Below are 23,844 nucleotides of genomic sequence, written 5' to 3'. Positions count from 1 at the left end.
ATCGCAGTTTCACTAGTGTTAAATATTGAAAGGACGTGGCATTGTGGCACCTTCCCCATTTGATGCCCATATGATGGTTGGTTTGTAAACAGCTACGTAGCACAGTGTGGTTTGCACTGTCCCCACCCTCTTCCCAGATGCTGGCAATTGGTGCTAGTGGTTGTGCCGACAAAGCTTTCTTGGATGGGGAAAAAATGTTAAGCATTCAGCAAGATTTAAATACTTGATTTAAGACTGTAAACCGGCATGTTACATCATGCATCCAGTGGGCTAACAGAAGCGCCCTCTTGTTTGATGTCGTATCTGTAAGACACAGCACAGGTACTGGAAGTCTGTTTTCTGTGTGGTGACTTTCAGCTCTCTGGAGCACACTCGCAAATGAATCTTCAGTGGTTAGATTTGCTGCTGTCTCTCTTTAGAGAAAGACAGAAATGTGCATCTTGGCATATTCATGTCCTTACAGCGGAATCTTCCCAGGACCCCCCCCAAAGCTTATGATACTTCAGCTGATGGTTCATGCTATAGATATTTCTGTAATGAGATACAGACGTTTGAAATTAACAGCAGTGATGTCGGGATAGTGCCAAAGTTAAAATTTAACATTATACTCCTATAGCTAAAATATGTATCTTTGAAGTTTTTAATAGTTTCAGAATGGTTCTTTTTTGTAGTATGACTTCATTCTTAATGTTTGAGCAGTGCTTTGAAGATTGGAAGATTAGAACCACTGCTGAACTGAAAGCTTTTTTTTTTTTTGTGTTAATTGAGGATTGATGACCATTAAAATCTGACAGGTGGCTACTCCAAGTGATTAAATTGCTTTGGTATTTTGAACGCTAAATTTATAAGGCTGGGGGACTCTCTAGTTTTATTTAGCAGTTTTTCATATATTCTTTTCTAAAGAGTCTTTGTATGTATTTCTTGCTAATTTAGTATGTATTTCTTACATATTAATTGTATTTACTAAATCAAGCTGCGTATGATTATTGACTTGCGTGTATCAGAATTTAGAAATCTGTGGGGTGAGGTGTGTGTGTGGTGTGGTTTTTTTTTGTGGGTTTTTTTTGTGTTTTTTTTTTAACAGTAAGTGAAATTACTTGATACATTTTGTACTTGAGCAGGTAGCCTTTTGTAGTTGACCAGCTGCATTGCTTAACAGTAACAGCTGAAAAGTGGTTTAGTTACTGTTAATTTCACTTAGCAGTGGTATAGCAGTGAGGGTTCTAAGGGTGTTTAAAAACAATTCCAGTTTGTAAAAAAACACAGTATCTCTTATTAGATTAATAAGTGGATGGGAATTATAAATAGTGTTTGGAAAGTGAATTAGCATTGGATGAAAGATGGGCTATACTCGTGTTCATTTAGATTTCTCTGGGATATTTTATTTCTATGTCATTTGGAAAAATTGATTTATATTTCTCAGTGTGTTATGTTACTTGCATTGTTTATATTAAAACTTCATAGATTTATTTTTTAAACCAATAAAACTTTTGATTCTGTTCTGATGCTTCATAAACATAACATTTTTTTGGGGGGGAAATATCTAAATACAAGTTAGTGTTAACTTTTGTGTGTGTGTGTGTGGTTTACTCAATATGAAGTACTGGTTTGTGCAGTCAAATCAGGAAATGTCCTGGCATTGTCACTTGTACGGTGATCAGCTGTTCCTGTTGGATCGAGACTAGCAAGCAAATGGAAGCAACATTTTTATTGTTTGAAACTGGTCTTGTTATCACTAGAGAAATAGTTCTGCTTTATACTTGAAGGTCTATTTCTAGTCCTGAAACACGAGTTCCAGTGCACGTTTCCCTCTTGGTCATATGGTAGTATTTTGATGGCAGTTTTCAATCCAAGTTTAAGAGCCTACTATACTAAAGACTTGTGTCTTATGCGCTACATAAAACTCTCCAGAACACAGAACAACATGAAAACAAGAATCATGTTTCATTGGATGCGTTTCTCAGACTTGTTCATTTATCTTTTTATAAATTATTTCAGTAGCTAATGTATTTTCCAGTGCAGTCGTAAACCTGAGCTTCTACAGCTTGCTACCGAGTGTGAAATTTAGAGCAGTGAGTTCCTGACCGTCTCTGCTACCTTTCTCAGGCTCCGTTAGGAAAGAAGCTTGCAGATAGGCTTCTGTTGGGGTCTGTGTCTCCCTGGATAATATCTGCTGTGGTCTTCAGGCTGGAGACTGAAAACTGCAGGCTTGTGTGTGTCATTGCTTCATTGTGTATGGTGGTATTTGGTGAGCATTTAAGAGGTTTGAACCCTAGTTTTATCTCCCTGCAAAATCATTGGTACTCGATGACAGCCCATGCTCTTTTCATTTGCAGCTGCTTTCTGTGAGCAATTATCATCAGAGATGCTGCGATAAAATTGGCATCGTATCACAAATGCTCCTGGAATGGAATCAACAGGGAAGCAGGATTCGCAGTAACAGGGACAGTCAGTGTATGTAGAAAAATAAAGAGCAAATGAGGAGAAAAATACTAGAAAAGGTGAAGCTTACAAGACTGTGAAGATGTTGAGAATAGTTATGCGGTAGGCAGAGAGCATGCTGTGCTGTAACCTGTCCAGTTCGTTATGGATTCCTTGACTGTAGGAGACAGATCTTATGGCAAATACAAGATAAACCTTAACTTCACACTAAACACAAGTTGAATGTTATTTGCATGCTGGCTCTGTGGTAGAAAGCATCCATCTTCTGCATCTAGGTGATCTCAAACTGGTGTTTGCTGTGCTGCTTTCAGAGTTGTTAAATTCTACTATACTGCCCACTGATCTTAATTTCCTTACTGTTTTCCCATGAAATGAGATTTATATAGCTAAAGTATCTCTTTGTCTCTCTCCTCTTTTAACAAATTGAATAAGAAAGTTTGGCTTCGAAGGACCTGAGGGACAGATGCGAATGTGTATTGCAGTGAAACAGTGTTATCTACCTGTGATTGAGAGGCTTCAGTGTGAGTGTATCCGGATGCAAAGAAAGCAGAAGTGAGTGGTATTGTGGGTAAACAGAATCCGTGGATCTTAGTCCTGTTTGACACTTACATCCAACTTAGTTGGAAAAAGGTATTTTATTTTCCATTCTCCTTCGACCTCACAAGCAGGCTGTATGTGGAGTTCTTGTTTTCCCATTTTACCCCAAGAAGGCAATGTGTCTGTAAGTTATTTCTTTCCTAGTCATGTTTTTCTTCCATTTAACCTATATTGTGGCACTTTTAATTCATTAATGTTGTTTTTAAAATTGTGACAAAGTTCTGCTAAACAGCCAAGGAGAAAGCTAGGGACAAATATATGCTCCTGATGTGTAAACATGACCTTAATGGTTTGGATTTTTTTTTTTCCCCCCTCCTGTAGGATGTTCACTAAATACCAGTATTTGTATGAAATCTCTTCTTGGAGTGGTTGAGCTGATATCCATTACACTCATCTGTTTGCCAATAGATTTTAAAGTACTCTGGCTTTAATGACAACATAGTCGTCAGACATTTTCGGGTACCTTTTGCTTGGATGGATTAGAATTTAGTGAAATAAAACCTGCTTGTGCTGGAGAAAGTATACATTCGTTCAAGTCTGTGGTTGAGGTTATTGTGTTATCTTGTTCTGGTTAAGCATAAAATTTTACTTAAGTGTAAAGTGTTTCTGGCAAATTATTGACTATTTTTGTTCATACTGTTCCAATTTACAGTATCTTCTTATGAGACTTATTCATTGTGAAGTTCAGATTTAAGGAAGGAAGTGAGAATTATATTACTAAAAATATGATGAGTAATTTGTGCTTCTTTTTTTCTTCCCTTCTTTTATCATTCAGTATTCTTAAATATCCTGTGACACATAGTTTGCAAAATATAAATTACATGATCATTTGAAGTAAAAATGCAATGAGATGTAACTTTGAAGGTTAATGCAACTGAAAATTGATGCGTTTTGTGCCTTTAAAAAATTTCCTAACAGTTTCTGCATAGTTACTTTCAAGGTGTTTTGGTAGTTTCTTGTGCAATGTTTTCCTCAGGAGGGAGCTTAATGCCCCTACAAGATAGCTTTTAACAGTTACAGCAACAAGGTTAAGTAAAAAAAGATCAATATTTCATTTTAGAAGAGTGTTTCAGAAAATTGCTTTAGAACTGCATTTTGACCGTTCTTTTAATGGTCTTTTTTTATTCTCCTGTAATGTTAGCGTGATCTCCAGTTCTTCAACCTGTATTAAAATTACTGGTGTTTAAACCAGTAGCTCGTTTGTTTTTCATCTCTAATTTATGCAATACTTCAGCAATTTAAAAATTCCAAACATATAGTTGAGGACAAAAAAACCCATTGCATATTATGATTTTCTTGTCATTGTGTTCTAGGTTGTGTTAAAGATCATTAAACATTACCAAGAAGAAGGACAGGGGAATGAAGTGGTCCAGGGAGTGCTGCTGGGTCTTGTGGTGGATGACAGACTTGAAATCACAAATTGCTTCCCTTTCCCTCAGCATACGGAAGATGATGCAGACTTCGATGAAGGTAATGGTTACAGTTTTGCAAAAGCTTAGATTAAAAAAAAAAAATCCGTATGTGCAAGAAAGGATTATTATTTTTCTCCACAGTGACCAGAAGGTTGTATGTGATCAGAGAGTGGTTTTATTTGACTTGAGGCATCGGTGGGTTACTCACAATGCTATCCTGCTTATCCAAATGAAATCTTGTCTATGTAAGGAAAGTTATAGAGATAAATACTGTATTATACGGACACACTTATTTTAGAGTAAGACTGTCCACACAGGAAGTTAAATAAGTTTTCAGATTTTAAAGCTTTTTATGAAAATGACTGTGTGTGTATTATGTGTGTGTGTATGTATGTATGTACGTAGTCAGACATATAGGTTGCCTCTCTGTAGATTTATTTGTATGTGTTAAGTACTCATTAAAAGCCTGGAGACCAGAGCTTTCTAAGTTTAAGAGGCACTGGTTAACATGAAATCTGGGTGGTATTTTTGCTTCTCCAAGTGAGCTAGAAGTAGCATCAGTGGTTTCTGTCTGTCTTGGTGTTTCCTTGCTCATCCTAATAATGTTTTGTTATTGCCACTGTAAGTCAATGTAATTGGCTTGACACAGAATGGTATAAAATTTATAAATAAAACTCTAAAGGCTTAGAATTCTAATTTTGGTAATACGTATATGTGTGTGTGTTTAATGATACTAGTAGAAATGCTTCTTTGTTAGAGCTTAAAGAGAGATAGTTTAACTTCAGGAGTAACTAAAGAGGCAATATAGTCGAAGTATTTCTGGTTGGAAGCTTGAGTCTATCTAATTTTGATAATTTGGTATGAGTGAGTTTACTTAAAGCATAAACTGCTTTTTCGTGCTTAAAACAAGGTTAGTTATTATTAAATTAATATTTTATCTTATTATAAAAGAATCAGACTCTGCCTTTAAAACGAATAATTCTAAGAATTCTTTGCAACTTGGTAAGGTTTCTTAGCTGCTTGTTCCTTCTGTTGTGGGATTATACAATTTGCTATAGAAAAAAAAAGGCAAAACACAAAGGAATCTTAATTGTCCTTCATTAACATGGTGCTTGAGTCAGAACTATATTTTATTAAAGCCTAAAGTATGTTTTAAAGATTCTTTCTCTTCTGGAGCTCTTCAAAGGTTTGCAATAATCTACGTTTTTAATTGGAGTCCATGCTTCAGTTTTTCCTGTGGAAAATGGCTGAATTGTTTCCATGTAGCTGATGGGCAAGCAGAGAGTGACATAAATTTCTTAGTTTCTGAGATGGATTCGTCTCACCATATGGTGACTACCATGTTGAAGCTGTAAGTCTGTGATCTTGTATATAAGGTTCAGCTGTTTCTGCTTGGGAGAAACTTTGTTCCAAGTGAGTGACTCTTGTTATCAGCCTTTCTTTTTCCCTTTTTAGCAAGTAGGCAATAATCCTGACATGAAATAAGGTGCAAAAGGCAATGCTTGTGGAGCTTCCCTCACCTGAATGTCTTAGCTTGTCAACCTTCTGTTCCCATATGCTGCAGGCACAGAAGGAAGAACAAACTCTGGCCAGAGTCAAAAATGAACCTATCACAGTGACACCGATGCATGCCTCAAGCAGTGATAGGAAATTTGCAGCCAGGTCAGTGCAGCTTGCCTGTGCTGAATCATAGAATCATTCAGGTTGGAAAAGACCTTGAAGATCATTGAGTCCAGCCGTTAACCTAACACTGCCAAGTCCACCACTAAACCATGTCCCTAAGCACCTCTTCTACGCACCTTTTAAATACCTCCAGGGATGGTGACTCAACCGCTTCCCTGGGCAGCCTGTTCCAATGCTTGACAACCGTTTTGGTGAAGAAATTTTTCCAAGTACCAAAGTCAAAACTTCCCCTGGCGCAACTTGAGGCCATTTCCTATCACTTGTTACTTGGGAGAAGAGACCAACACCCACCTCGCTACAACCTTCTTTTGGGTTGTTGAACCCTACAAGCCAAGCTCAAGAGCCATATTGTATTGGTTTTCATCTTCCCTAGCCTCTACTGTATGGGTCAGAGAGATTCTTCTCTCTGTATTCTCCAAATAGACTGAACCATTGAGGAAATACACAGTGCTCATGTTCATTCTGCTTTCTCTGTACTCGTGACCTGTTCAGCCCTTTGACCTATGTGGTAGAGGCTAGGGAAGATGAAAACCCAAACAAAATTACTCTTGAGCTTGCCAGCTGAGCATTAGGTACCTTTTTAGGCTCTATATAGAGTTGTCTTCTGTCTTGCCAATGTGAAAAACAGTAATGTTTTATAAGTACTCCTTGTTTGTTTTTCCTGGAGCTAGGCAAGCTTCCTACCAGATTTTCAAAAGGTTCTTTTTTCTTCTAGATACAGATACTCCAGCAGAGAAATCTCTTTGTTATATGCCAGAATCTTAAAATTCAGGATGCTAAAAATCAAACCAAACATGGCACCTCCCTCCCTCTAAGACTTGTATGTTACATCAGTGTCACAACTGGATTTATATATTTGCACAAATTCAGGCCCAGAGATATGGAAGGAAAGAATAAGGTTCTTGGCACTTCAGTGCCTCTGTCACTGAAGTGATACTTAACGTTGTTCTCTTTGGTCAGAGTAACATTGTATTGTCTTTTCTTCTTGCTTAGTGTTTGTGGTGTGTTTTTTTTGTTTGTTTTTAAATCTCGCCCCCCTCCCCTTGTCTAAGATTCTGGCATAGTAACAATTCCATTTAGATTCATAGAATCATAGAATGGCATAGGCTGGAAGGGATCATCTAATCCAAGTTTCTGGGCCTGCAGAAAGCATTTCTTGGTAGACTTTGGTCATACTTGATGTTCTGTTAATGCAGGGACTGTTACGCTGTCTGAAGGTCCACACTACCCCAGCTGCCCTTCTCCTGCGGGGAGAAAATGGAGAGTCACCATGGGGCTGTTATCTGTTGGCAAACTCCTAATCTGCTATACGGAGAATTCAATGAATACACTTAAAAAATAATTTCTTCTGTATTGTTTTGCAGGAGTTCTAGAAACAGGTCACCTGAAAAATACTCATTTACATTCTGGTCTTGAGATGATCATTAAGGGGGTTGAGCTTACGTACAGGAGGGTGATATTTGAGCAAACAAACTGTAGGATAGTTGGCAAGAAACATTCAAGTTAATGTTTTCCTTTTTTAAACTGAGCAAATCTAATATGTACCACATTTTTGAGGGTGCTAAGAAAATATCCTTAATTTGAACTTGAAATAGGTATTCATGACATTTAAGAATCAATTTGATAAAGATGTATTTCTAACTTGTTGGCAACAACCATTTCTTCAGATATGCTTAGATATGCTTTTGTTATGGTGCCATTTTATCTCTTGCTGCTAATGCCTGAGATAGTATTGTTTTGTCTATTTGCTGCAACAGAATTCCTTCAAAAATAAGATTTCTGATTTAAAAAAAAAAAACATATCCAAACTTATTCTTCTAGTGCAAGAACACTTTTTAGTGCAGTTTCAATTGGACTATTTCTGGAAACTACAGAAAATGTAAGAGTTTTTTTTAGCTTCAACTAATTCTTATTATAAATCTGGGAGGATTCTCTACTGTCTATGAATCCACAGGTGTTTTTCATCTCAGAAAGTTTCTCCTGCAGTCATCTCCCTATGATTATTTTAACAAAGTGTAATTTTTTGGTAAGATTTTCCTGTCAGGGAAGTCTTAAACACCTAGGCTGGCCTGCTGCAGCACAAGATTGTTGGAGGGGGCGGGAGGGTTCAGCCCAGCTCTGTGTTGGAAATCTGTAGGTGAAATTTAGTTGATGATGTGTGAGCTAATGGAAGAGAATTGCAGAACAGGACTATGGTGTTGAGTCTTCGGCAAAAGATGCTTCAACAGGAACGTTTGATATTTTGGAGCTGCACTCTGAACTTTGGGGCAGGCATTTACTTTTCAAATGACTGTTTCCTTAATGCTAGTGCACTTAAAGCCTCATAGGTATTGAATTTATTTCTCAAAACACAGATCTTAAAATTAAAGAAGATCCTTTCCGTTATCTACACGTAAAACCCCTGTTCCCATGTGCTCCCTCCTCCCCTCCCTCTCCACCTGATGCGTTCAGCTCTTGTTCAGGGAAAATCAGATTTCTGCTGTAAGGATTTTTGGCTTAGGCTCTTCTGTGAAATAGTGCAGCACCCCAGCTTGTTTTTGTAAGGGTAATTTTCTGAAAATGACTTTGACTTCAGAGCACTTCCAAGCTTTTGTCTGAGCATAGTTTTGCTTGCTTTCAGTTCAGGTTTACAAAAAAGGTATCATGCGTGAGTTGTATTTTCTTCCTAAGAAATAAATGTATTGTTCTTGACTATAAATTGTGTCTCTAAGCGACACGTGAACTTCAGTCCTTCACACTTCATTGTTTTTATCTTCAGTGCTATTCATTGAGTAGCTCTTCTCCTTGTTTAAAGGAAATTTAAATTCCTTTCATGGAAAGCAACAGTTAGAAATGTAGTATACATCTTGGAATTCATTATAGATATTTTGAGACATTATTTTGTTAAGATATTTTGAAACAGATTTTATTTCAACCTGATATATTTTAGTACATTACTTACAAAGCTGAGATAATAAATTAAGTGCTGTGGTAATTACACCAATAGAAACTTTGAGACAGTTACATGATTATACATCAAAATAAGTTCTAGAAGGTTGCAACTTTTTTCTTCTTTTGTAACTATGCAGAGTTTTTATTAGGTTCCCTCTGAAGTGCTTCAGATGAAAAGGTGATGCTGCCTTCTCCACCCCCGATGTGATTTTACTTTTTTACCTGAGAAGGTTGATTTTGTTTTTCAGTTTCCAGGTTAGAAGTATCTAGATGATCAAAGATTCTAATACCTGTATGTTTCTCTGCTGTAGGTTGTTACTTATTTGTATCATCAGTCAGTAACAACTAGAAATAACAGTGGAACATTTCCACAAAAACACTCACTGTTTTCTTTGTTTGTGGCTTTTATTTAGCCTCGAATGATTGCAGTTCCAGATGAAAAAGCATGTCATAGCTCCTATATAGTACTTTTTCAGGGTTTTAATTGGCCAGGTAGCAGCAGTTCGTACTGCTGAGCCTTACCTCCAGTGTTGCTGGTACAGTGACCTGCGATCCGTGATCCTTGCAGAATCAGAGGCTTCAGGTATCTGAAAGGAACATGCTTAGAAAAGTTAATTTAAGATAAACCAGTGAACTGAGTGTGTTTTTGAACTGTTGCCTGCTGCAGTGAGAATGAAGTGAGTGTTGGCTGTGTTAAGGACCTTCCTGTTTTATTGGAGGACTCGTTTTTGAGGTTGCATTTCTTGAAGTGAAGCCTGTGGTTTGCTGTACTGGATTGACATTGGGGCTTCAAGACGAAAGTCACATGAGTTCTTAATGCTTTCCAGCGTACTGTGTTTCAGTGCATAGGTGTGATAGTGTTTAGTGGAATGTTTTGACTTTTTAAAAAGCATCTTAATAAAAAAGGCTACTGTCTTCTAGAGTTAAGTTAATAGTGTAGCTTCACAAACAGCCTTGTGAGTACAACTGGAGATGTAGTGTGGACCCTTAAGGTACTTGAAACCCCTGTATGGTCAAACCAGAATCTCTCAGATAGTACGTATATAACTATAGGGACCAAATGGACTATGTGAAGGTTGATTTCTTTTGCTAGTATTGCTGTAGAAGTCCTGATGTTATTAAATCACAGCCCCTTAGCTGTGCTGAGTCTTTCTGTGAAGACTTCTGTCAAGGCTAAATTTTGTCAGTTTTTCATATGAAAACAACTTCTGGTTATTCCCATTTTAAATCTGCTGGTATTGTAACTCAAAGGTTTATCATTGCAGGCATATCTGCCGGACAGAGCTTGAGCATGCTGTAACTGTGTTCTGAACAGGCAGACACGGTTTTAGCTGACAAATTTTTTTCTATCTTTTTTTTAAAGTTTTTTCTCTTTAGGTGTAACAGTTGGCAAAAATGGAAAAGGCCATGTGTATTGTCTTCTGTTTCCTTACAGAATGTTTGTGAAATGCAGAAATCCAGTTACATGAAATTTAAGTTTTATTTCACTAAGGACGTGAAGAGATGACCCAAAAGCTCCTAAATTACAGCTTTGGTTCCAACTCCAGTTGTAGACCATTTATCTGAATTGCACAACTGTGTTTTTAATAAGTTCCTATAGTAATTTAGGAAGGAAAGCTATACTATGTAAATGTTGACTTTTCAATTATTAAGTGCTGGCAAAAGCCCATCAGATTTGTTTGTGCATTTATGAAGTTTCACATTGTGCTCTGTGTAAAAAGAATATTGAATTGTAAGTTGGATTTTTTTTTGATCATGTAGGTATAAAGAATTCATGAATAGTCCGCAGACTTGATAAGGATGAATTTATGTAAGGAATTGAGATGATGCTGATAGAGCATGGATGGTCAGTCGTTAGAGATGCAAAACAGCCTTGTCTAGTCTTCCATGTTTTGGATTTTTTTGTGAGTTGCCAGAACCGATATTGGAATATACTGATTGACAGAGGGGTTGACAATTAAGCACACCTTAATTAACCCTGTAATAAGATGTATCACATAAGATACATTTTCAAGATTCTTTAGTAAAGCTGCTAATCACACCTGGGTTGTTCTGTACTTTACCTGTCACTGGTGCCAGTTTTCGATCTGTTTCCTAAAAGGAAACTAATATTGACACTGCTCGAGTAATTGCAATGGTTCAGTGGAGTGGCAGGCGTGCAGCTTGTTAAATGTTTTACATAAGTTTTCATATTTTGCAGACTTATCTCTGCTGGAGGTTTTTGTCTTTACTGGGCACGAAATTCAAGAAGAAATTCAGATAAAAGGCTGCTTTTCACGGCGCGGTCTGGAGTGCCCTGCGTGTGCGGGCGCGTGGGCTCGTCTGTGTCAGACACAGCAACGTGCCCCGGAGCACGTTTTTGTGGTATAAAGTCTTGGAAAAGGTGCTTTTAATTATCTTAGCTGGAACAGAGGAATGCGAAGAGTACGCGTACGGATCCTCATCCCGATGTTAAAGCGCTCCGAATTCAGTTCCGTCAGGCTGCGGACGGGCGGAGCGGGCGGGTTCCCGTTAGAGGGCACTCGCAGCCAGCGCGCCGCCCGGCACCGCTCGGCGGCCGGGAGCCTGCGCCTCGCCGGCGGGGAAGGGATCACAGTCCTCCTCATCCGATAGGGCTCGTGTCATCTTCGATACACACGGGTTCCAAAAATAAGTCACGGAGTGCGTTGGATTAAATACAGCTCTACTGACTCAATGGTTTTTCGTGTCTTAAATCCGCCTAAACGTGCCGTGTGTTCTAAGGAACTACATGGATGGGTAGAGTTTGGTTCAGAGGCTTTTGTGTGTGTATGTGTGTCCTAAAAGCAGAACAGGAGCTTTCTCTCTTTCACTTCCCAATCCTACCACGTGTAATAAGAAAGCGGAGGTAGCGCTTGTGATGGATCTTCCTAGACAGCCTATTTAAGTAGGTTTATTCTGCTAAACGTAGAAACTGCATGTAAAGTATTCCTTTTCCGATAGTATTTGATGAAGTACCTGAAATGCTTTGCTTATTGCATTTCTGGGTTTTCAAGTTGATTTCTACTGTAGAGGCAATGCTTTAAAGTGGTAGGTAAATCCTTTTGTTCGACGTCTAATTTTGAATCATAAAAGAGAAATCATTTTGCTCTTTAAAGCACTAGGCATATTAAAGTTTAATTTAAATCTAGTTCCATTAAGATTTTGCTGCAAAAGAAGTTAGTGTAATTTGCTTTTAGACACTGCGATACTGTACTTTTATCTTTTTTTTTTTTTTTAAGTAAACATATTTCATGGCATTTTTCCTTGGGTAATTTTAAACGTAAAATCCTTGTGGTTGCTTAAATTCTGAAAAAATCAGTCATATTTTGATTTTTTTAATAATTCACAATTGCAATGGATATTAGCATATTTAATAAACACATTTCATGCTGAAATTTACTGAAAATTATGCTTAAGAATAATCATTTAGGAATCCTAAAAATGAAGTTAGAGAAGCATCTACTTGAAGTGATAGGTAATTTGCTGTAGGTAACTGTCTTTCAGCAGCATTAGAACGAGCTGGAAGACTGTACCCAGCTTAATTTTACTTTCAACCACTTCACTATATGCAAGTTTTGAACTTGAAGCCAGGAGATTTTTACTTCATGGTTTGTGTTCTATCTTAGATGTATTCTTTACTTATGATATGTGATTTGCTATATAGATATTTCATGTAGTTTTGTAACACTTGCAGAAACAATTTTTATGTAATCAGCAATATGAAAGTCCAGTTTCTTTTTTTTTCTGCAATTTAAGTAAAATACTACAAAATAACTATTCTGAATTTGATTTTTTTTAGCTAATATGATCAGACATTAAAGTGCACAGAAGATGAAAACTAATTAAATAATAAAAGTATATTCAGATATTTAATATCTGTTCTTTGATTTCAGGTATCAATCTCTGAATTTTATACCTATATTATAGTTTGTGATAGTGATTTGAAAACATTAAGCCTTATGCTTACTGTTTATTAAGGGAGAGAAAACATACAGTTTACTTACCCTGAGTACTCAAAAGTTTTTAAAGTAATTTTTGGTGAGTTACAAAGAATTTAAAGGTTGTTTGATTTTTTTACAAATTCATTTAAATGTGTTATTTTTTTCAGTTTTGGTAATATGCAAGAACTCTGAAATATAAAAATACTTAATAATCCTCCACACTTTAAATCATGCAGATGCAAATGACCTCGTGTTCATATTTTATCAGTAACTTGCAGAAACGTTATGGTAAATGATATCTAATGTGCTAGTTCCTATTAAAAGCAGAGACTCCCAAGTAATTCTTTGAGCTGTTCTACAGATTAGTTTATGAAATGATGTTACTGTGAACATATGGCAAAGGTGAAAGTTGCTGGCTTTTTTTCCCCCCCCCCCTCTAATGGACTCTATCTGCTATCCTGCAATTCAGGAAAAAGTCCGAATATAACCATTTGTATTTTAAGGAAACAGGTATTTTTTCAGGCGATTGCTAGAACACATAACAGAGATCCTGGTAGATCCTGTATTCGTCTTACCCAACTGAGTAGGTGCCTTCTTGGGTGCCTAAAAGTTGGAAAAGCAGTATCTTTAGGCTACCTCTGTGTTTGGAGGAAGTAAAGCTTCATCCAGAAGAAAACCCAGACTCTGTAAAGACGTTGTCAATTCTGGTAAAAACTTTTCTACTTCTTCATCCTTGTTTATAACTCTTCAGTCTTAGACAACATGCTACAGGGGTGGATGTTTCCATTGGGCTGCCTGGATCACTCTCTGTGCTTTTTGTGTGTTTTGTTTTGGTCTGTAGCCTCTCCTTTCTTAAGAAACCGATTGCTTGTGGTCCCTGTGTTCCCCTGTAGCTTTGGCCACATATTTTGACTCTACGCTCGTTTGTTCTTTTGGCAACACTTCTCCCAGTATGACTGGATCAAGAGGAAGAGAGTTGTTCTTTTAACACCTTCTTATTACCTCTTTCCATTCCCCCTCCTTTCCTTTTTTTGCTAATGCAAGTATTTAGCCATTTCCTTCCCTGAAGAATGCTGCAATAAACTTGAGGGAGCTGAAGAAAAGCGTGACAAAATGAACAAATCCCACGTGCTAGTATTTTATTCTGAGAGCCAAAATGAAGGAAATGCCTATAGTCCTAGTGAACAACCAACAATTCAAATCAATACATCTGGGTAAAAAATAAGAGAAACTGATTGAAATGAGAAGTAATAGTAAATCAAGAAAAATCTTTTTGGTTCTTGTTTCTTGCTTCATAATTTTTTATGGATTTCTCAACTGCATAATCTGGAAAAATTGTGTAGCGTTATTCTCCTATGGAATAAAATTATACATACTAGAGGTGCAGAACACATTAAATCCAGTGGCACCTCTTTTGTTTATAGCGTTTATATTTATTTTACTGATAGAAAGGCAGAGAGGGGTTAGTGGCCCAAGGTTCAGTACTGAATATTGACTTGAATCCTTGAGGAACAGACTCGAAATCCATTTTGCTAACAGGAAACCTACTGCAGCAGTGGAGTTGAAGGAATAAGAAATTGATTCACAAAGATTACTAAACTTAAAAGATTTTCTAGAGGAATACTAGTCTTTGATAGAAAAGAGAAACATCCCTAGTCGATTTTAAGTTTAGATCTCTATTTTAGTGTTATTTATTTATAATTAATATATGTTGTTAAATACAGTGATGCAGTCAGAAATATATGGAGAAACTGAAAAAGCTCAAACTGAGCAAATCTTGCATTTTGCTGTAGTGTGGTGAGCCAGTGTTTAGAATCTTAATAACAGCAAAATTTAAGGAAGTAAAAATTTCTTTAAAGCTCTAATGAAAATGAGCAGTACGTGTAGCTGCACATGTAATAGTGTATAGGAGTTTAAATTCATGTCATTCCTTATTGACTGTATCTACAAAACATTTATTGCAGGCAAGGTTGTTCTCGCCCATCTAACTTTACAATATTTACTATATTTTGGTTTGTGGTGTGTTGGTGGAGAAGTTGCTGTAGTATGCGCCGCGTCTTTTGTTTCACTGTTTGCCGAATACAGAGTTTGATTTATTTTATTGGATTAAATGCTTCAGTTCAGTGTATTTTTCTCCTGCATGAATTTACACGTTAAAATAGATTGTTGACTCTTCAGTAAAATACTCGTACATTTTTGTAGGTTTAGTGTGATAAATCCTTGATGCACATGTTTATGGGCAACATGCAGCATTGTGGAGTTTTAGTCAATAATAGAAGTGGAAAGATTTCTTAAAACTTTTTTAGAAAACAAAACGGAGGCATGTTCTTTGTGCGATATATTTAGGTCATAAGGGACATCTGCTAAGGATGATTTTTTAACACTTGCTAACAATTCTAATGTAATATGGCCTATTCATCAGTCATATTGTTCCTGACTTGGCTAGTGTGGATTTTAGTGATTCCCGATGTGCATTCAGACTCTCTTAATTGCTAGTTTCTTGCTGTTCTATCTTATTGTTTTGTAGGACAATGCATAAGCGGGCACAGAATAATCAAAATGGTTTCCCTGGCCATATTAGGCACCTAACAGAGATATATTTGCTGTGCAATGTGTGCATGTTTTTGCAAGTGGAAGTCTCATTGAGACAAAATAAATCTTAACGGGGAAATAATTCAACAAGACTTGAATGTGCTATTCAATACGTGTGTGTGAATGTATCTGTATAAAATGTATTTATATTTGTACATATGTGTGTATATATTTTTATATATTTAAAAAAACTAATCCGTAGGATATATCTTAGAGCTTTTATAGGTGTGTTTATGCAGCAGAGAAATTAGAGGGGTAAGTCGGGGTGGCATTATAGCCACTGAGCGTCAGGATTTTAGAGTTCTCGATAAACTGTTCTGTACTGCCTGTTCTGTGCCTTTGGCTTAGAAAGAAAAGCTGGTTCAGAGATATTTGCAGGATAACTGAGGTCTAATCTTTTACGTTCTCAAGAATTCTGAATTTCACTCAGCTGTGAGGTGTTCGACTCCTGAAGAGGTACCTGTAATGTTCCTCGCACTAGCTTGTGTGAGGCAGGTATTAAGATGGGCAATGCCAGGCTTCATCGTTTGAGGGGAGAGAGGCTTGTGGTGGGATTTAGTTTTTGATATTACTGAAACAGGAACATTGACCAGCCGAAGTCTGGCAAAATCGCTGAAAGGGATATTTGCAGTTTGACATCCACATGTAGATGGAAATAGATTCCCTCCCCCCGCCAGCATGTTTATTTTTTTTTTTTTTGGGGGGGGGGGGGGGGGGGGGCGGATGTTGTGGGATGGTTTCAGTTTTGTTGGTTTGATTTTTTTGGGGGGGCTTTCTGCCTTTTTCTTTTTCCTTTTAGCAATTTGTATTGCTGCATCCTGTGTTCTTACTGATAGAGTAATAGCTGTTTAACACTTTTGGATAATTGTTAAGTATTTTATCTTAATCCCCTTTGTGCAACTCTTAACTGTTTGTGATAGCGAAAGAAAAAGAAAGTAGAAATTGTAGCTTTTGCAGCAGGTTGGGGGAAGCTTTCTTTATAGTTTTCTTCAGGTGTTAAAGTTTGTTTAAACCAAAGTCTTATCCCTCTGATCAACTTTGTGAGGAAACAAAAGGACTATTATTTACTAGATTTGTTACTCTCATTTTTCCTCAGTTGTCCTTGCCAAGCACGACTGACAATCTTTAAAATCCCACATAGCTGCAAAACATGTTTGGTTTTTTTTTCCTAATTCTTTGAGTGATTTTTAGTTCCACTCTAACAAAGCATGTTTAGGAAAATTGATTTGAGCTATTAAAATAATACCAATCATCGGGAATAAATCAGCTTGTGATTGTTAAGTCAGTCATTGAGTACAGTTGAAAGACCTTAGTCTATGCAAATGTTGATTTCATTCCGAGTTTAAATCTGTAGCTGTATAGCTTAATTGAAGAATTTTATCAGGCTTCATAGTTGTACTCCCCATTAAATAGTTGAAAATTTGATTCATCTATGCACTGTTGATTAAAACAGTTTGGCAGAAGCTTTATGTAAACTGCTTTGCTTTAAAGTATACTTTTGCTGTGGCCACAGCCTGAAAGAAAGGGAGGAGGGAAGACCGTTTTGAGAAGGGGATTGAAGACGCTGCTGTAAGGATGCAATTTGAACACTGGGTGCCACTCCTGGTACGCACTGAGGCTCGACAGCCTTTCTCACGCAGTGGAACAACAAGCACTCTTAAAAATGGAGGTCTTTGTTACTCAGGAAATTCTGAAGGTCTTCGTCCCCTGAGCCAAGTGGTGGTTCTAGTTAAAAAACATATTCCAGAGTCCTACAAAGAATAACTAAAGCTGCAAGGGCAGGATTTTTTTTAACTTTAATTCTACTGAGGGTGGTTTTTCTGGACTTGATGTGTTACTCTCTAGTTACGCAGCTCTCATCATGCACAAGAAAGACAAGGTCGCAGCACCAGGTATTCAGGAACTAGACCAAACATGGCAATTATCCTCAGGAATGAGAAGAATAATTTCAAAATGAAAATAATAGGAATGAAATGCCTCCTTGGAAGTTTTGGTGGAGGTTTGGGGTTTTTTTTGATGTCGTGTGGGTTGTTTTTTTTTTGTTTGCTTGTTTTTTTGGTCATGTGCTTTTTAGAGTAGTAGAGTATCAAAAATCATTGAGTGGTGTGTTAGTGCTGGAAGACTAAATGAAAAGACAGTTGAGGATCAGTTTGGGATTGATGAACTTTCAGAAACTAGAATTGGAGGCATGTAGCGATGGTTTACAATAGGCACCAAGTGCTGAACATAAGAGGAACGCCGAGGAGACGGAGCAAGGCGTGGGAGTCAGACGCGTTTAGATGTAAATTGTAACAAAGTTAGTGCTCCCATCCTGAAAGCTGGGTAGCTCTCAAACTAGGAAGTGCAATGTGATTTATGCATTACTGCACTCATGCCCGGAGGCGGCAGCTGGCTCTGGGTGTCCCAAACATTGTACAAACACATCCTTGCTCAAACATTTTAGAAACAGCACAGGAGTTTAGGTGTCCAGGTCTTAATGGCTTTCAGTGGAATATTGGCATCTCTACCTGGCTAATTTGGAAACCAAAATTTCGGTTGTAACTGAAAGGCAAATGGGGGTTTGAAAGGCTAAATGCCATAGCATTTTAAAAATGTTAGACTTCTAAACCTGATTTCCATGCAAAAATTTTATCCACTCTTTTGTTCGAAAAGGATTTGAAAGAGTGGGTCAGAAATTAAAATGTGCTTAGGAGGATAGGGAAGCAAGATACTACTTGAAATAATGAATGGCAGGGTGAGGGATGACAGAGTTCCTTGTAAAATTCTACTTTGATGCAGTGATGTAGAATTAAAAACAAAAAATCTCTGTCCTCAAATGTAGAAGTTTGAGCTCCTGGTTTTACTTTCTAAAATGACATTTGAAAATGGGTTCCTGTTGTTCACGATGCTCCATTCTGTGGTGTTTGACTTAATCTTCGAAGCCACTATTTTCACTTGAAACATCATTATAAGAAATTAATTTATGTATTTGGATGCATAAAGCACAAACTTAAAATGTAGAATAAATAACAAATCTTTTTTTTTGTCTGCTTGCTGTCAGAGCTTATACTCCTTTTAAAGGTAAAGACTTTCAAAAGTAGTTTAAAATACTGTGTTTTTAATTGGAACTTGAAGATTATGTCTTTTATTAAAGTTCCCATTAAATTTTTTGGACTTTCCAGGACAAACACATTGGTCCACAGAAAACTATGGCAGACATGAGTCATTTGGTATCTCCTTTGTAATTAGCTATGCGTTATGTAGATAGTGAATAACACAAAGCCACATTGGTTTCTGTGGTTTTGCCAACTGTGGCAAAAAGCCTGACTCTTGAAGGAAGTATTTTTTAACTTTTTTTTTTTTTTAAATTAGACCTTCTTATCAAAAGGTACCAGATACATAAGCAGAGCCAGAAATGAAAGAACTGGCAAGAAACCTTCTTTTGTTGTCACCTGGAAATCTTTTAAATGGGCCACTTGAAACACTGAGTATGGCGTACCATAAGCTAAAGCCACCTGGGTTTTATTAGGCTATTTGGTGCTTTGATCACAACTTTATTTAAAGAGTTGTCTGTTTATAATGTCAATGTTCCTTGTCATCGCTGTGATTTAGATTTTAATCTGACACAATACAAAGAGAGATTGCAAAAACCAAGACAGTTCTTAAATCAGAAATTGCTATGGGAGAGATGCTAGTTCAGCTTGTCAGCCTTGGAGCAAAAGCACCTGTTAAACAAGAGCTGGAGCTGTAATCTGTGAGTAGAGCAGTAGATGATTTTCACTGGATGTGGGATGCATCTGCATCATGCCATGGAGGGCAGTGGCAATATTCTCATGGAGCAGTGTGCTGCCATCTCAGGTGGAAGCATCAGGGTGGGCATCAGTAAGGAAGGACATGTGTGGGTGGGCATCAGTAAGAAAGGACATGTGTGCGTTAGCATGTTGCAGCCGTGTCCCTCAGGAGCCAGTGTCACAAGTGAGCATGGCTGCAGCGCCATGGGCGCAGCTCTGCATTGTGCTGTGAACCAGCGGGGTTCTGGTCCAGCTTCGGGTTCCCAGCGCTGCCCTCTGTGCGATGCACACGGGCTCCTTATGGTTTTCCTTTGCTTTCCTTTCACTTCTTTAAGTGGCATTTTAATATGAAGGAAGGAACATGTGGGTCCATCCTCTGATCATGCTTGTTCTTGCTAATAAATTAATAGAATCTGATCAGTCTTAATAACTTGAATGTGAGAAGTAACTGTTCTTTCTCTTAATAAAATTTTGCTGTGTGCAAAGAGTGGCAATGAAGCTTGTGAAGGCAAGGAGTGGCTGAGGGAACTGGAGTTGTTCAGCCTGGAGAAAAGGAGATTCAGGGGAGACCTTATTACTCTCTACAGCTACCTGAAAGGAGGTTGTAGGGAGGTGGCCGTTGGTCTCTTCTCCCAAGTAAGAAGCGATAGGAGAAGAGGAAATGGCCTCTATTTGCACCAGGGGAGGTTTAGATTGGGTATTAGGGAAAATTTCTTGATCAAAAAGTTTGTCAATCATTGGCTGCCCAGGGAAGTGGTGGAGTCACCATCTCTGGAGTGTTATTTAAAAGATGTATAGATGTGGTGCTTAGGGACGTGGTTTAGTGGTGGACTTAGTGGTGTTAGGTTAATGGTTGGACTCGATGATCTTCAAGGTCTTTTCCAACCTAAATGATTCTATGATTCTGTGCAGTTTTGCAGAGATGAAATAAAAGCATCACTGTATACAAAATGCCTAGATTGTAACTTTTTGATGCTTTGCTGTTTGGCAGAGCTGGAAGGACTGCGTATTTGATAGCGTCTGGGTATTTGGTTTGGTTGTGGATACTTAAACATGTTATTCAGCCTCTTGCAATATTACTTTTCTTGCTGAGTCTATCAAGTACTCAGCACTGCTGCTGAAAATAACTTTTTTATATAACAGCAAATGTTTAGTGATAAGGATGACAATAGTTCTTAATTGGGATTTTCTTCGTTTCTCGTGTATTTTGGAGTTTTTCAGAGTAGACAGGGTGAAGGGACATTTCATTAAGTCTGCTTTAAGAAAAAGATTTCTGCAAAAGAACAACACTGTTGTGGGTTTTTTTTTTTTCCCCCCCTATATCTAAGATGGCTGCAAGAAGAAGCAGTAGGTTTAATTTTTCTTAAGGGAGAGTTAGGTGAGTCATGAGGAGAAACTCTTAAGGGTAGTGATAGTCTGTGGCTGGTTGAGGGGAAGTCTGGGGAGGTCTCGGAGGATATGTTAGCCAAACGCTTGCTACAAACAAGATGTAATGGGAGGAAACAGCTATCAAATGACTTTTTGCACTGTCCTTATGATTTTGATATCCTATTTATCCTGAATTCGAAAGAGACTTTTAAATTACAAAAATCTACGCATTTCAACATCTGTAATGTGATCAGCTTGTGTGGTAATATTTTCCATACACCCCCCGCCCCCACCTCTGCCGTATGTGGAAGTTTTCATTTGTGAAAGGATTGATGTGAAGGTGGTTTGATTTCACTGAGAATATCTAGAGTTATGAAATTAAAAACTGGACTTCATATGAAAACATCTCTAACGTTGTAGTTCAAGTATCTCAGAATGGTAAAAAGGAGAAAGAATGTTTTGTTTTTCATTATTTGGCATTTTAGTCAGTTACGGTTTTTCTGCTTTTGACAGAGAGGAAGATGGTTGATGTGAACATGGTAAGCACAGTGTAAAATCCGAATGTCTTTAAAATCCAGTATGGGATAAAATGAGAACATGTTATTTGGAGAGGATGGTGGGGGATGGAGGGGAAGAGAGGGCAAATCATCCTCACTTGTTTTGTTTTGTTTCCAAATTACATTCAAAAGTTCAAGCTGCCTTACATTTTCTTTTTCTCTGTAAAATCTGATTTTTTTTTTTTTTTTTAGGGATTTGAATGTGAAATTTAAAGTTCATTAAATATATGCACGCAACTATTTCATTAATCCATGTTTTCTCTTTCAGAACAAATAAATTATTTCTTAACAATTAATTATCAAGCTTTTTATTTAATTAATTTTAGTGTTGACACTTTTTGCATTCAAAAAACTGCTATGATCTTAGTTTAAAATAGCAACAGGTCTGTATTTTCAGGTCATATGCATGCAGTGCATATATGCCCTTCTTGCTTATTTCACATCTCCTTTCTTCAGAAGTTCTCATCTTGTGTCACTGTCCTTCAACTCGCTTCGAAGCTTAAGCAAACCTCTTCAAACGTGTGTTGCAGGAGATGCTGGACTGACTTGTATGGACCTAAGTCCTTTAACTCCTGCCAGTTGTGCTGCTGTGATGAGTGAGGGCTCCAGCTGGCTTGTAGTCAGTGCTGCTGCGTGGTCCTGAGCGGGCAGGGGTCCCGCTCGCACGGTTTGCCCGAGCAGTTGTTCCAGCGATATCTGTATCCGAGCCCTCGCTTGTATGTCTGTGAACTGGAAAGTGCCACATAAACCGGGGTAGATCTGTGACTGCCTACGGTTATCTGGGCCGAGCCCACGTATTTAAGAGATTTCCTAATATCTTACACAATGAGCCTGTTGCTACCTGGATCAGTTCTCAAATGTGGTACTACACATAACGTGGAAAAGGCACTGGCCAAATAAAGGAAACCGTAGTGGTCAAGTTTTGTATTGAAGTGTCAAAGCATAGTATTAATGTACACTCCCAATCCACATTAACTCTTTTTGTAAGTTACCTAAAACGATGACACAACTTCCATGATACTCTAAGACTTTCTGCCAAGTGTGTGTGTTTAAGTATGGAAACTGGTTGATTGAATGATTTGTTTATTGTAAAGTTAGATAAAAATTGTGGCAGTTACTTTTAACAGGGCATTTCTGTATTAGCTGTTGTTAGGAAACGTGCTGCTGAATTCTGGGCCTTCAGCTCAGGTAGACTTTTCTGTTTTCATTTTCTAGTAATGTCTTTCAGATCTTTGGCTCAGATAAAGACCCATCCCCATTTTTTTGAAAATTACAGGAAACTGTTACAGAATAAGGTAATACAGCTTCTACTCTCAGGAAAGATTACTGTTGTATCTTGACACAAACGAGATCACTGTTCTGGTTTTATCAAGAAATGACTAAAAGTATTAAGAGAATTGTAGATGTGGTTGAATAACTAAAGCTTTCACTGAAGTTATTTACTAATGCTAACTGTATTTTGTCTAGAAATCCATTCAAATTCTTAAAAGTTAACAAAAAAAACCCCGTTTTTGTTGTGTAGGAATAGAATTAATACATTATGACATGAGGAGCATAATTGATCAAGTGTTTTTAAACACTTCAGCAGTCTTTTAATTTAAAAAGTATTGAATACTTAAAAGCACCGTTGGTATTTTTCTTCCCAGAATACTTTTCTTCGCAGTCAGGACTTCTGTAAATGTGTATGTGTGCTTCCTTTTGTCTCTATAGCAGAAAGGTGTATAGTGCACTGAACATCTATAAAATGCTATTGCTGTTGGCTCTGTGAAAAGGGAAAAATATTCAAAAGAGACCTGGAAGAAAAGAATGGAAAGGGACTTCGGTTTCAGGCCTGGGGAACTGCAAAGCACTTCTGAGCTGCTGGAAGAAGAAGAAGGAAAAAAAAGCTTTGTTTATACTAGTAAATCATAACTAGAAGCTATAGTGAATGCAGAACTAAAATGGATATAGCCAGTGTTGTGTAACTTTGATCATCGTTATGGTTTGTTTTGCATTTCCTTCACAGTGTCCCACCAGGCTGTCTTTGAATCAGTCGTCTTTGTTGTCATCGTGTCATCCACACGTGCAGACTCCGAAACTGCTGCTCTTCCGTCCTATCTGGAACCTTGCAAATGACATATTTTCTTTAACTTTCTAAAGTGTTTTGCTTTTTCTTCGGTCTTTTGTATGGAATATCATTTTATGGTAAATTAATTTTTACTGTCACCTCTTTTCTAAAGTCTCTCCCATCTCCCGTCCAGATTATGGCATTAAGAGTTACAGTTGATTTACGACTATTTTGTCTCTCTCCTTGATCTTTCTCTTTCCTTCCCCCGGCTTGTCCTGCTAACATAGAGCAGATCTGCCCTCGCTTGCACTGCTGCTCTTTTTCCCCTGCGCTTCCTGCTTTGAAACCTTTTCTCCCCTTCATCCTTTGACCCGTAGACCAGGCTGATAAAAGCCTGAGCTCTTTGCTGCACCGTCCTTTTTGCTACATCTGCTGGATCCGAATCACCAGTGAATCATGATTGCAAATTCGCCAATGTTTATGTTACTGCATGCTCCAAAGTTA

The 23,844-nt window shown here is 37.7% G+C and overlaps 1 protein-coding gene across 1 annotated transcript in view; it reads left to right on the top strand.

The window, feature by feature from the left end:
- EIF3H (eukaryotic translation initiation factor 3 subunit H) overlaps nucleotides 1–23,844 on the top strand; it is a 93,421-nt gene that overhangs the window by 20,696 nt on the left and 48,881 nt on the right. Inside the window, 1 exon segment of the mRNA XM_086609531.1 lies at nucleotides 4,353–4,509. Within this exon segment, the coding sequence (XP_086465657.1) occupies nucleotides 4,353–4,509 (157 nt within the window).

This window comes from Tauraco erythrolophus, chromosome 3 (assembly GCF_009769465.1).
Source record: "Tauraco erythrolophus isolate bTauEry1 chromosome 3, bTauEry1.pri, whole genome shotgun sequence".
NCBI lineage: Eukaryota > Metazoa > Chordata > Aves > Musophagiformes > Musophagidae > Tauraco > Tauraco erythrolophus.
Note: the sequence above shows the minus strand (reverse complement) of the source record. Positions and strands in the feature narration are given on the sequence as shown.